This window comes from Caloenas nicobarica, chromosome Z (assembly GCF_036013445.1).
Source record: "Caloenas nicobarica isolate bCalNic1 chromosome Z, bCalNic1.hap1, whole genome shotgun sequence".
Classification (NCBI taxonomy): domain Eukaryota; kingdom Metazoa; phylum Chordata; class Aves; order Columbiformes; family Columbidae; genus Caloenas; species Caloenas nicobarica.
This window is the reverse complement of record NC_088284.1, coordinates 57869196-57881632: the sequence shown is the minus strand read 5'-3', so window position 1 is coordinate 57881632 and position 12437 is coordinate 57869196. Positions and strand designations below refer to the sequence as shown.

General features: G+C 44.0%; 1 protein-coding gene across 1 annotated transcript in view; it reads right to left on the bottom strand.

Moving 5' to 3' along the window:
• The window catches only part of MAMDC2 (MAM domain containing 2), a 63749-nt gene extending 53995 nt beyond the window's left edge, over positions 1–9754 (bottom strand). The window contains exons 1-2 of the mRNA XM_065656577.1: positions 9699–9754; positions 9442–9555 (exon numbers count right to left, since the gene is read on the bottom strand). Coding sequence (XP_065512649.1) covers positions 9442–9555; positions 9699–9729 — 145 coding nt within the window. The 5' untranslated portion in view covers positions 9730–9754. The remainder of the gene's footprint in view (positions 1–9441; positions 9556–9698) is intronic.
• Positions 9755–12437: the final 2683 nt, after the last annotated feature.

Genomic DNA, 12437 nt, shown 5'->3' with positions numbered 1-12437 from the left:
ACAGGCCTATGAAAGGGGATACATTTTCATTACAAGATCTAACAATGAATTAGGGAGTGACATTGGACAGTATACTTTACTCATCTATACATCAGCTGAGGATTTCTACTGCAAGTAGAAGGCACTCTGTGGAGCACTTAGAGCATTATTGGACAAAAGTGTTCATTAGTTTATCTAAACTTTGTTCTTAGATACAGTGCATTAAAACACGATCTTTAATGACATTATCAGAAAACAAGGAAATCTTCACAAAGCTGGTAGGATTATCTGCCTTCCTAACCCTTCAGCCATGACTTTTTGCCACAAATGCCTCCAAAGCTGAATGCAATAGCTTCTGTCACACAGAAGCCTCCCTCAATCTTTGTTCAACTGTGAGTGCTAGATAAGGCAACAGTCTTACAGTATTGATTGATTGTCATGATGTGACACCAAAAAAAAAACCCAAACCCCATACCTCTGCATCTCACTATGGTTTTGTGTACAACAACATAATCTGCCCTTCCATTTCTGTAGCTCTTCCTGCATTTTAATGTGAAATACAGTTTATGGCCCAGCAAATTTGAAAAAACTCACCAAGTCACAACATAGCTTCTTTAAGTACTTTAATTGTTCACTAATTGAACACTATGAAGACTGTTTCCCAGAAGACTTTGGCTGATGTTTCAAATGGAAATCTAATTACTGTGATTCATGGATATTTTCATACTAGGACATGCAAGGTTTTCAGAACTGAGCAAAGTGTTAGTAACATGTAGCTCATACTTTATCAGAGAAAACATCTATTTAAAACAACATTCAAAGTAAACCAGCGCAATTACTCAGACTATTAGAGTTGTCTGATATACTGATCTGATCATGGGCCATGTTTGCCAAAAGAAAATGTGTTGGAGGAACAGATATATAGTGTACAAGAAAGAGTCTGTTAATCAAAGAGCATTTTTAAAGTGGTGGGCATGATGTTAGGTAAAATTGCAGGAATCTTTGGCTTGATTATTGTATGAAGACAGACTAAAATAATCAGACTTGAATCTTTGGCTGCCTAGAACCACAAGGAAGGACAGGGCAAAAGATGCTTACTTTTTTAAATGGGAGTAATGAAATATGTTTAACTGATATAAAGGCTTCTGAGTAATCAAAGCATTGTATGAAGTTACAGGGGTGACTATGCGGGCCTTTTATCTATCTAGCCTTCTATAGCAGTACTGCTACAAAGTAATATTAAGACAGTAAAAACTGAAATACTAAATGAAAATATCATAGAATCATAGAATACCAGATTGGAAGGGACCACCAGGATCAATCTCTCTCTGTTTTTTTAAGCATTTTTTCTTCAGATGTAACAGTAGAAGGTTTGAGCCAGTTTGATAAGTTTAGTCAGTCAACTAATTATGGCCTTGCCTGTACTGCTCTTACACAGGGTGTCTAGGGATGAAAAAAAAAAAAAAAGGAAGACAAAACAACTAGTTGTAACTAGTTTTGGCTTTTTTATTCAATAAGCTTTCAAAGATTTCCACTTGATAGCATCCCATATAATAAGACTATTAGGGCATTTTCAGGCTGATTCTATTACAACTCTGAACAGCCTGTACCATATGCAGGATGAATCAGTCATTTTCACCAGTAGAAATGCTCCTAAAATGTCTGTGGTCACACTTAAGCACAAGTGCTAGCTTAATTTTCCTCACTACAGATCTTGACCCAGATTAGATCTTGACCAAAATTTAAACTGAAAATTCTCTGTGCTGACAATACCTTCCCTTCCCTCCAAAAAAAATCAACTGGCAAATTATTAGCTCTCCTCTTCATTTTCAAGATGATTACACATGTAGTATAATAAGTGCAATACCACAAAGTAGTTTATACTGCCCATCAGCAGTATTACTGATATAACAGCTTACACCATGCATGCACCCTGAAATTCCTACAAAGAAGCTTCAGCTTGATTCATTTAAGTATTTCATTTTTTCATAAAACTGGAAACATTTCTAGCTGTTTTCAGCAAGTGATTTTGTATGTTTGTACTTGTATTTTAGCAAACTTCAACAATATATATTTGCAAGGTCAGTATCCATTCTGTTTATAGCAGAAGCTGAAAACGTAGTATTTAACTTCCTATTAATGGAGAAAACAACCTCACAAAGCCAGACTGATTTCCCAGTCCTGGGCCGTATCCATCTCCGCCAGAGCCAGCCACAGCAGCTGTGATTTCAGGGGGGAAGCCTCACCTCACCTTCCAGCACAGGACTGAGATGTGCCCAGATCGCTGCAGCCATCAAGCAAACTCTGGGTGCAGCCACCTTGCCCACATGTGCAAGCTGCAGTGGTGTGACCATAGTCTCTCTGGGTAGGCTGTGCAACCAACATTTCACAGTTGCACTGCAAATTAAAGCTAGTGCAGGGTACGTCCAGGTGAGCTGAAGGCTCATAGTCAGTGGCTGCTACACAGGTGCACAGCTAGTTTTTTCATGTAAACATACAGCATTTTGAAATGTGAAGCTGCAATATAATTTTTACTAAATGTGGTGTACAGTGCCGTATCAGTTGTAGAGAACCATACAAGTTGCTGCACCCTACTAACGAGTAACGAACCCTGTTACCTAGAGGGAATCAGTTTTATTCTGGAGTTACATGCAAGTTATTTGTTTGACGGAGGTGATTTGGCCTCCATCAACACTCCCACTCTTTTGCCCTTCTACATTTTAATTTTTTTTTTTCCAAATTCTAGTGGTAAATTGTCTATTTTCATTTTTTATGCAAAACAAAGTCCAGTCTGTTGTCAGGACGTGAAGGTATATGCAGTAACCGTGAATTTTATAACAGCCATTTTCCTTCTCTTGTGGCCAGCCTCCACAGCTCAGTGTAAACTGCACTAAAATAGCTTGTTGACTCTCTAGCCACTGAAGCACTAACAGCTGTATGTGAAAATAACACTTCTGAGAACCGTACTATCCTGTGGAATGCTTTGAAACTCATCTCTCACACAGTGACTCACCAATAACAACTTAGGATTCATTTGTTCTCCCACTGTAAATGGAAAGCCAAGACTTATCAAAAGTGTCATGCACAGGCAGCTGCTGATGAAGACCTCCGTGAACGTAAAGTGCTCTCGGACATCTCTTTTTGCACAAGACCTGCCTCTGAAGATGAGCAAAAAAGTATGCTAATAACGTAATTTGGCCATAGTTAAGTACAAATGCTACTGCCAAGACACCTAGGACAGAAGTTATACCTGTGCAAGCAGAATGTCAGATTTCCTGATGGTATCAGCAAGAAAAGGGAAAGGCTGGAGCAAAGCTGAATACTACTCACACATGGTACTACTAAGCTGCTGTTGACAGACTGAACAAGAAAATAGCACGAAGAAATGAGTTCCTAACACAAGAGCAGTGGCTGAATAGTCAAAGTGGAGTGCACAGGTGAAATCACACCAAAGGTGAAGGAGAAATAAGAACACCACAAGAGTCTAAGTGCACTACAGTATGTGAGCATCTGCCTTTTTTTTCCCCTTGGGAGTGACTTGGAAGGACAGTTGACACTCCAAATGCAATTATTTTGGGCAGCAAGGCAACCATTTTAATTATCAGGTCAAGGCAAAACAGACTGTGTGCCGGTTCTAACGGCTTCTCTGCTCTGTCAAATGGCATTCGGTGCAGAGATGCCCAGCCTACAGGTTTGGGAGAGCCAAACCAGTAAGCTCCCATGGCAGGGTGGACTTACCAGCTGAAAACCTTGCCAGCAAGCAAGCACTGCGGTGTGCCAGCCTGGTTCTGCTGCAGCTAGGTACAAGCTGGTGCAAGTCTCCCTGAATTACCCTCTACTTTGCTCCCAATTACACAAGCACAAACATGTGAGACCACTTGTCTCATCTTAGGATCGTACAAAGCCAGCAATGTTACACTTTTTTTACATTTTCAAATTGCTTACTTTCCTATGTACAGGAAAGTACTGTAGATAGATGGAAAGAAAACTGAGACTACAGATGTGCCAGTCTATCTGCCAATAGGTTTGTAACTGGGCACAACTGGGCACAACTGGGCACAACACACATGATGAACTGCATTTGCTGTGCAACAAAATCTGCAATCACCAGTGATTACTTGTTTCATTACTCTGCATATTACAACCAAATGATGTGGCATTCAAGATGAGAGAGCTTCGGTCAAAAGGGGTCAGTTATAAGTCATATGGCACAGCTGTAAATACAAGCCATTTAAATGGTATGCAGGCCATGTTTAGATTTGAGATTCCTTATGCTGCTGCTCTCATGCCTGACTTATCTGATGCCCTGGGATGGCTGTCCTGCCTCTTGGAATAATTTTCCATCTTAAAACCATTTTGAAGTGTAGCTATGCGATAAGTATGTCCCAGAAGACAAACTTCAGTTTCCTGACGCTGTTGTCAGTGATGTTGCTTGCTTACCTGCTTACCATAAACTGTTACCTGATGGATGCCCATTTTGAGTGTGTCACAGAAACAGTCTTGGACTAATGCAGCAAAAAGTAGGGATGTTTTAAGGAGAACAAAATCAGCCTATTTTAAAATACATCATTATTTATTACATCACTCTTCTGAATGAAATCTATTTCTTTTTAAGGGTAAGTGCCCTTTGGAATGCTGCAGAAAGAGAAAACATCATTAAAAAACTTTGAAATGTACGCTATTAAAACATAACCTTGGAGACATGAGATTACAAGTAATACACACTTCCAGAATTTGAGAAGGAAAGCAACACACACAAAATTTGTATTTAAAGCTGCCAATAATGATGTGAGAGCCAGATGCATATGGCTATATCAACTACCAGTTATAGCTTTAGCAGTTCAGTGCCATATAGTTCATTATAGAAGATAGACATGGAAAGTTGTTTGACAACACTCCACAGAAGAGCAAATGTGATAAGGAGACAACTGTACAAAACCAGTTGCCACCACTACTAAAATAGCTCCAAGACAAGTGCAATTGCCAGTGTGCGGGCACATCTAACAATGATAACTTACTTTCTGGAACACACTGCTCATATAAACAACCTATCTTCCCTATACTTTGCAATGGTAATAGAGAAATTTCTTATCTAATGCTTAAATCCGGGCAAACAGATGTAGCACAGCAAACTTCATTAGTGCAAATTTGAGCTGACAGACAAATGCACATTATTTCTAGCTCTATTAAAATGGTCTCTGTTAAAATGAAGGGAGAAGCAAACATACCCACAGACACAGGCATACAAAATGCTGTACAACTATTCTTGGCAAAAATGTAAACATTGTCCGGAGTCACAGAAAAGATGTGCCACAACTATTATGTCTAATGAAACTTATCTGTAATAATCCTAGGAGCAGGATGTTCTTACAGTCAGGTTACGGCTTGTTCTGTGCTGGACAGGGCTGTGAGGAAAGCAAAAAAGGGCAAAATCCAACTCTGCAGAACAGCCTCAATTGACACAAGGCTGTGTTTCCTACTCCTGCTTCAAGGGGGTCTACGTGGCTTCATTACTCTACTCAGGATTACTGCCTACTACATACAGCATTTTCCTTTGTTTTAAAGTGTAAAGAAAGTAATCTTCTGCTTGGCGAAGAAGATCATTAAACTTACAGAGCATGTGGGTCCTCTGGTTAAACAGAATCTCAAGATTATTCGATTAATTCTTATCACACAAAGTTGGACAGCATGTATTAAAATGAGCAAGGTCTTTCCCTTGCAGCAAATACTGCTGACACAGAAGTAAATACCTGTGGAAACCTGCCACTATGTACCTGCAAAACTTTATGCCGCGACATAACTGGACATGAATTTATGCTAAATATACTTGTAGGTGTTAGTGGTAAGCAACATGGTATTCCAGCTCCTCAGCTATCTCTAAATGTTTATACCACAGCAGTGATGAATATAGATCTGCTTTCTAAATTTCTCATCTATTAGTTGAGTCCAAGGACTTTGACCTTTGTCTTATATTCCATATCTGGATTTTTAAAAATAAATTATCCGTTTGGAGGCATCAAGAATACAGGAATATTTATGGGACCATGCCTACACTTCTGAAGTTAAAACTGACCATTGACACCTTGGCTTATGTGTACTAGCAAATCACTTAACGCTTGCAGAGCTTATCATTGGTCCATTGATCCCACACAAATTCATCTGTTGCTCATCGGATTTCAGAACCAGGATTATGTGATGATGCCCTTTTCCTGAGCAACAACATTACTGTGTTTCTTGTGTAGCTGGTATCCAACCATCACCCACTTCATGGAGCACATCACGTTTGCACGGGATTTCCCAGCTGACACTGAAAACAGAACTGGCACATCAGGAAACATGCTGCCTCAAGCATGATGCTATGTTTACCCAGCCTGGGCCATGACCTCAGCTGGGCGTGCTTCTCAGCCATGGGTAAGCTCGCAAGAAGTTTATATCCTTGGCTGTTTCTATATTGTACATTTTCCTTTGCATATTAATTGTCTGCTAAAAATCATTACAATTCTAAAATGCAAACACCAAGTTACCAGATGACTGACTCAAAAAGCTAACAGTTAAAAAGAGCACTTCGATGTTTATACTTGAAGGTCTTATTGCTGAATTCAGAGCAATGTGAGAGAGCTTGAGCCTTACGGATGGTTTCAGTGAAGCAGAAGTTTATGGGAGCCAAGGTCCACGTGACAGATATTATGGTAAAATGCCTGAGTTGTTTATTGTGTGGCTGGTATCCCACAAACACCCACTTCATTAAGGCCAGATTTGCCAGTCTAGAGTAAAGTATTAAAGAGTGAAACAGCTACTTGTCGTAGCATTGACTATTTTGATTTTCCTTTTACACACGACTAAAATGTGCCCTAAAATGCCAGTCAATTACAGGTATCAAAACTTCGATTAAAAAAAATCAAAATATTTTCAATTATAAAAGTGATAAAATTAAACACAGAAAAAAATCTTTTATCCCAGAACTACCAGAATACTCAAGAGAAGCCAGGAACATCTTAAAAAGCAGCTGAACCTTAGAAATCTACTGGTTTAAGTGGGAATGCATAGCTGTAAACAAAAGCAAAATTTAGCCTCACACTTCCTTTCTGTGCCTGGCTCTTCAGAAGAGATTGGCTTCCTTGGCAACTGGGCAGAAAACTTTCAAGTATGGAGTGGAAATTTCTGGGCAGGACTTTAGTTATATTTACATCATCTTGACAGTTTGGCACAAGACCTCACTATTGAGAGATTTATAAGATGAAAGAACTTGTACTGCAAGTCAGATAATCCCTGTAAGATGACTGCTGTATATAGCTCCGTATTACAAATAATATTTTGAAAAAAGAAAACAATTTTGAAGCAATGCAAGGAGAAGTGGAACAATTCAAAACTAAGCTGCCAGTCCCGCCCTTAACTTTCTCTGTTGTCCCAGCAAATTACCACATGGACGTACACTGACCTGCAAATACCAGGGCCCAGTGCTGCCAAAAGGAACATGGTTTTACTAGATAGAAAAGAGCATCTAAGGAAGACTGGTTTTGCACACCTGCTACATAGATTTGGATGAACTATGTTCAACTAGATTTAGTTATGATTCCACGAATGTATTTCTGAAGAGGCTAATATGTTGTGTGCCAAATGTTTGCATGGAACGACTTACTATGATTAAATTACAGACTGCAGAAAAAAGCCTTATGATGGAAATGCTGACAGAACTATGCCTATTAAGAGAGCTGGTACACCACATATCCTCCCAGGGTTTAACAGTTCAGTTACATATCTCCAAAAAACAAGACCTACAATGACGGAGGCCGTGTAGCCACTGGTACGCTTATAGTCACATAGAAAAATCAAACTACTACAAGCAAAATAGTATTCCGTGGGCCAAAAAAAAAAACCAACGTAGTCTGCTGCTGACCCAAATCTCTGATAAAAGTTTCTCTGTTTCTTGAAGCACTGTAGCAAGGATGTGCACAACACAACACACATCCATTTCTGCAGGTATTACTCCTAGGACCTCACAGTCTCTTGGAGCTGCATCAGTACCACTACCACGTTGCTCCCCATTAATCACAAGGAGGAAATGCTGCTTCCAAGACAGGTGGCTTAAGGGGGCATGATGTTAAGAGGCATATCTGGGAAAGCAGAGATGGCTACTAAATTTCCACTAGTATATCAAAAAAATCTATGTATGTTTAAATTTTTTTTAAAAAAGGCAATTATTTTAACCAGGACATCCTCACAGCCTTTTCTAAGTTAACACTCTTTGTACATTCTCAAACACTAACGATTAATCTAAAAATTAGCAATTAAAGATGATTTACTTTGCATATGTAAGAACTGGGTACAAATCAGAAAAAAATCAAAAAGCTTCATTATCAATTGAGTAACAAATGGAATGACAAAACCGGACCAGCCAGTTTTGAACAGAGCACTGATGAGGGGTAATAAATAGTGTCTATCTCTTTGTATCTGTACTCATCTCTTCATTATTCTTGGCACCTGTTTTGGACCTTAAAAACTTTGAAAACACATAGCCTCTTTCACTGTGTGAACACAACTTTCAGTTAATGAATGACATTGTGGCCAAAACATAACCAAAACTAAATTATTTTATTACTCAGTTATAACCATGTTGTATTTATTTTTGTTTAGTCTTTGGTTTGTTCATACTGATTCTGTCAAAAATGGGAGTCTACACTGGAAACTTAACAAGGAAGAGTTACACTTGCATGGAAACTCTGTACAGTGACAGGATTTTGTTGTCTCTTTCAGTGGCAGTCAGTGAAGTCTAATACAACTAACTGAAAGACTAATGCCTATCTTTTTCCCATTGAACTGTAGGTATCATACACTGGAGAAAAATCTTAACTGAACGTGTTGTAAAGATACTGTTCACAAAGGCTGTATCCTGCCCTGAAAATGCATTAACTTCTAGAATAGAACCCAAAATATACTTAGAAAAAAAAAATGATGCAGCTTAATAGGAATTTGACAGATGCGTTTTTTCTGGGAGGAAGATAAATTAACTACAGCAGATTTGCTAAAATCCCAACAGAAAGTGAAAGCAGTAGGAAGGCGGCTCCTGAGGCATCCTGCAGAAACCTGCGGAGAGACCTGCGCCTGGGGGCCCCGGACGGCTCCCCGCAGCGCCTGCCGATCACTTGTCAAGGGACTGACACGCAAAGACCGAGACTGCACACGGGAGGACTCAGGCGGCCGCCGCTTCCCCGGGAAGGTTCGGCAGCGCGTTCCCGCCGGGTGGCAGCGGCACCCAGGGATGCCACCCGCGGAGCGCTGCGCGCCGCCACCGCGCTCCCGGGCAGCGGCAGCGCCCGGCCGGCGGCGGGCAGCGCCCGTGGGGCAGCAGCGGTGCCGGGCGGTGGGCTGTGTGCCCCAGGGAGCTGCACGCCCGGAGATGGGCTGCACGCCCGGAGATGGGCTGCACGCCCGGAGATGCGCTGTACACAGCAACGCTCTTACCTTCCCCGTGCAGTGCCCAGGGCAGATGCGCGTAGTCCCACTGGTATCCGCAGGCGCTGTCCTCGAAGGCGCACGACCCGGGGGAGATCAAGGCGGCCCCGGCGAGCCGCAGAGCTGCAAGGAAGAAGCGAGCCCCGGTCACTGCACGGCTGGCCCGGGTGCCGCGGGCTGGGAGCCGCCGCCAACCCCGGAGCAGCGCCCACCCCGCGCCCCCGGCTGGCGGGGGGCGTCGCGGCGCGTTCCCCGCCACCGCTTACCGTGCGCGGCGAGGAGGCAGAGCCGCAGCATCTTCCGCGCCGGGGGAGCCGGGGCTGGCGGCGGCGGGGCGGGCGGGCGCGGAGGCCGGGAGCGCGGGGGCGCGGCCGCGCCGAGCCCGGGGCTGCGGCGGCGGCGGCGGGGCTGAGCGCGGCCCCTCAGCACCCCGGCGGGGCGCAGGGAGGAGAGCGCGGCCACGGGAGGGCAGGGGAGGGGCGGGGAGGGCCCCTGGGCACCCCGGGTGGGCGGCCCGTCCCAGCCCCGACGCGGAGCGAGCTCGGCCCCGGCCGGTTGCCCAAGGACGAGGCGGCTGGGGCTGGAGTGTCGTCGAGGGTGGAGGCACCGCTGCCTCTCCGTGCAACCTGCTGAAGTGCATCACCCTTTTACAGTAAAAATGTGCTTTCCTATGTTTAAGTGTATTTTCCCATGTTTCAGCTTGTGCCCACTGCTCCCATCACCGCGTACCACTAGAAGAGCCTGGCTCCATCTGATGTACGCTCCAGTCAGGTATTTGGACATATTAGGGAGATGCCCATTCACACCTATCTGCAGAGAACAAAGTGGCTCCGAGCCCACCAAGTTTCCTGTGCCACCACAACCAGCCCTGCCATTCTTCTCTGACACAAAACCTGCCATATCAGAGGGCCATGGCAAGGTACTTTTGCTCTTTTAGATAAGAAAGGTGCAGCATCTCCATGCAGGACAAGGGCTCCAGCCCCACTGTCTCCATGTCCTCCCCTAACCTTCCACCTATTTGTCAGTGTCATTCCTGTACTGGGGACCCTAACTGGGGCAGTACGCAGACAGCGGCTGGACAGGCACTGAGCAGGGGACAGTCCCTGCCCTCCCCTGGCTCTTGGGGCCATGTTCTGCTCATACCCCCCAGGCACTGCTGGCCCTTGTTGCAGCGCAGGCACAAGGCTGGCCCTGGTTCTGTTCAGCACTCACTAGTGCCCAGGGCTGTCCCCCAAGAGCCGCTTCTCCGTGCCACCAGCCGCAGCCTGCATCTCTGCAGGGCCCTGCCTTCCCCTTGCTGGGCTCAACATTCGCTTTTGTTGAATTCCCTGTGTTCCTTGTTGGCCCCTGTTCATGTCCCCCTCAATGGCAGTCCTGCCACCTGCCTATTTACTGGTCCCCACATCTGGTGTCATCTGAAAAACTGACACACCTTTTCTCTGTTACATCCTGCTCTGGGGCAGATCTAGTGGCTAAAGCCATGTAACATAATCTAAAGCCCCTACATTCCCTGTTCAATTGTTTTTGATTCACCTTGTCTTGTTTTCTTCAGCAGTTGTTGTGCAACACAGTTTCTCATTGAAATGTCTGGGAAAACCAGGCTCTTCAGAGGATTCCTTAGTCTATCCCAAGGTAAACTCACTTCAGCCATGCTTTTGAGTCCTCACCTAAACTAGTCAGGCACAGTGAGACATTTGAACAATTGACTTCCTGAAAATGTCCTTCAAAACTACAAAAGTAACAAAACAGATATACGACGTCAGAACCTTTTTGGTGGACTACTCCAATACCACTTTCTACCGATCCATGGGCTCTAGGTAAACAAGAACAAGCAACAAGTTGAGCAGGGAGAAACTTAATGAAATATAACAAGGCAGGAACAACCCCAGGTTCCAGCGTAAGCTGGGGAACGACCTGTTAGAGAGCAGTGTAGGGGAAAGGGACCTGAGGGTCCTGGTGGACAGCAGGATGACCATGAGCCAGCACTGTGCCCTTGTGGCCAGGAAGGCCAATGGCATCCTGGGGTGTATTGGAAGGGGGGTGGTTAGTAGGTCGAGAGAGGTTCTCCTTCCCCTCTACTCTGCCCTGGTGAGACCTCATCTGGAATATTGTGTCCAGTTCTGGGCCCCTCAGTTCAAGAAGGACACGGAACTGCTGGAGAGAGTCCAGTGCAGGGCAACGAAGATGATTAAGGGTGTGGAGCATCTCCCTTATGAGGAAAGGCTGAGGGAGCTGGGTCTCTTTAGCTTGGAGAAGAGGAGACTGAGGGGTGACCTCATTAATGTTCATAAATATGTAAAGGGTGAGTGTCAGGAGGATGGAGCCAGGCTCTTCTCGGTGACAACCAATGATAGGGCAAGGGGCAATGGGTACAAACTGGAACACAAGAGGTTCCACTTAAATATGAGAAGAAACTTCTTCACGGTGAAGGTGCCAGAGCACTGGAACAGGCTGCCCAGGGAGGTTGTGGAGTCTCCTTCTCTGGAGACATTCAAAACCCGCCTGGACGCCTTCCTGTGTAACCTCATCTAAGTGTTCCTGCTCCAGCAGGGGGATTGGACTAGATCTTTTGAGGTCCCTTCCAATCCCTGACGGTCTATGATTCTGTGATCCACATTTCAACAGAGATCCACAGAGATCCACATTTCAACAAAAACTGCTTTAATTCATGCCAGCTAAACTCTTCTTAGTTATAACAAGTAGTCATATTTCTTAATTTTCTCAGAGTCTGCATTAAAATGTGCTTCTCATGGAAATGGGTATTCTAAGTACAATCACTAGCTTCAATATTAGATCATTTGGTAAGGCTATGTCAGGGAAGTACTAAGAATAGTGCAGAACAGCTGCATGGGGTTTTTCTTCAGCCATTGTGAGCAAATGTGTTGTTTGCACGACAACCCACACAGGCTGTTCCGATTATTTGGCCTTCATATTTCACAATGTTAGCAAATTTTTGCATGCATCAAAAGCCTTAACAGGTTTCTAGCAAAGTCACTTGAAGCCAG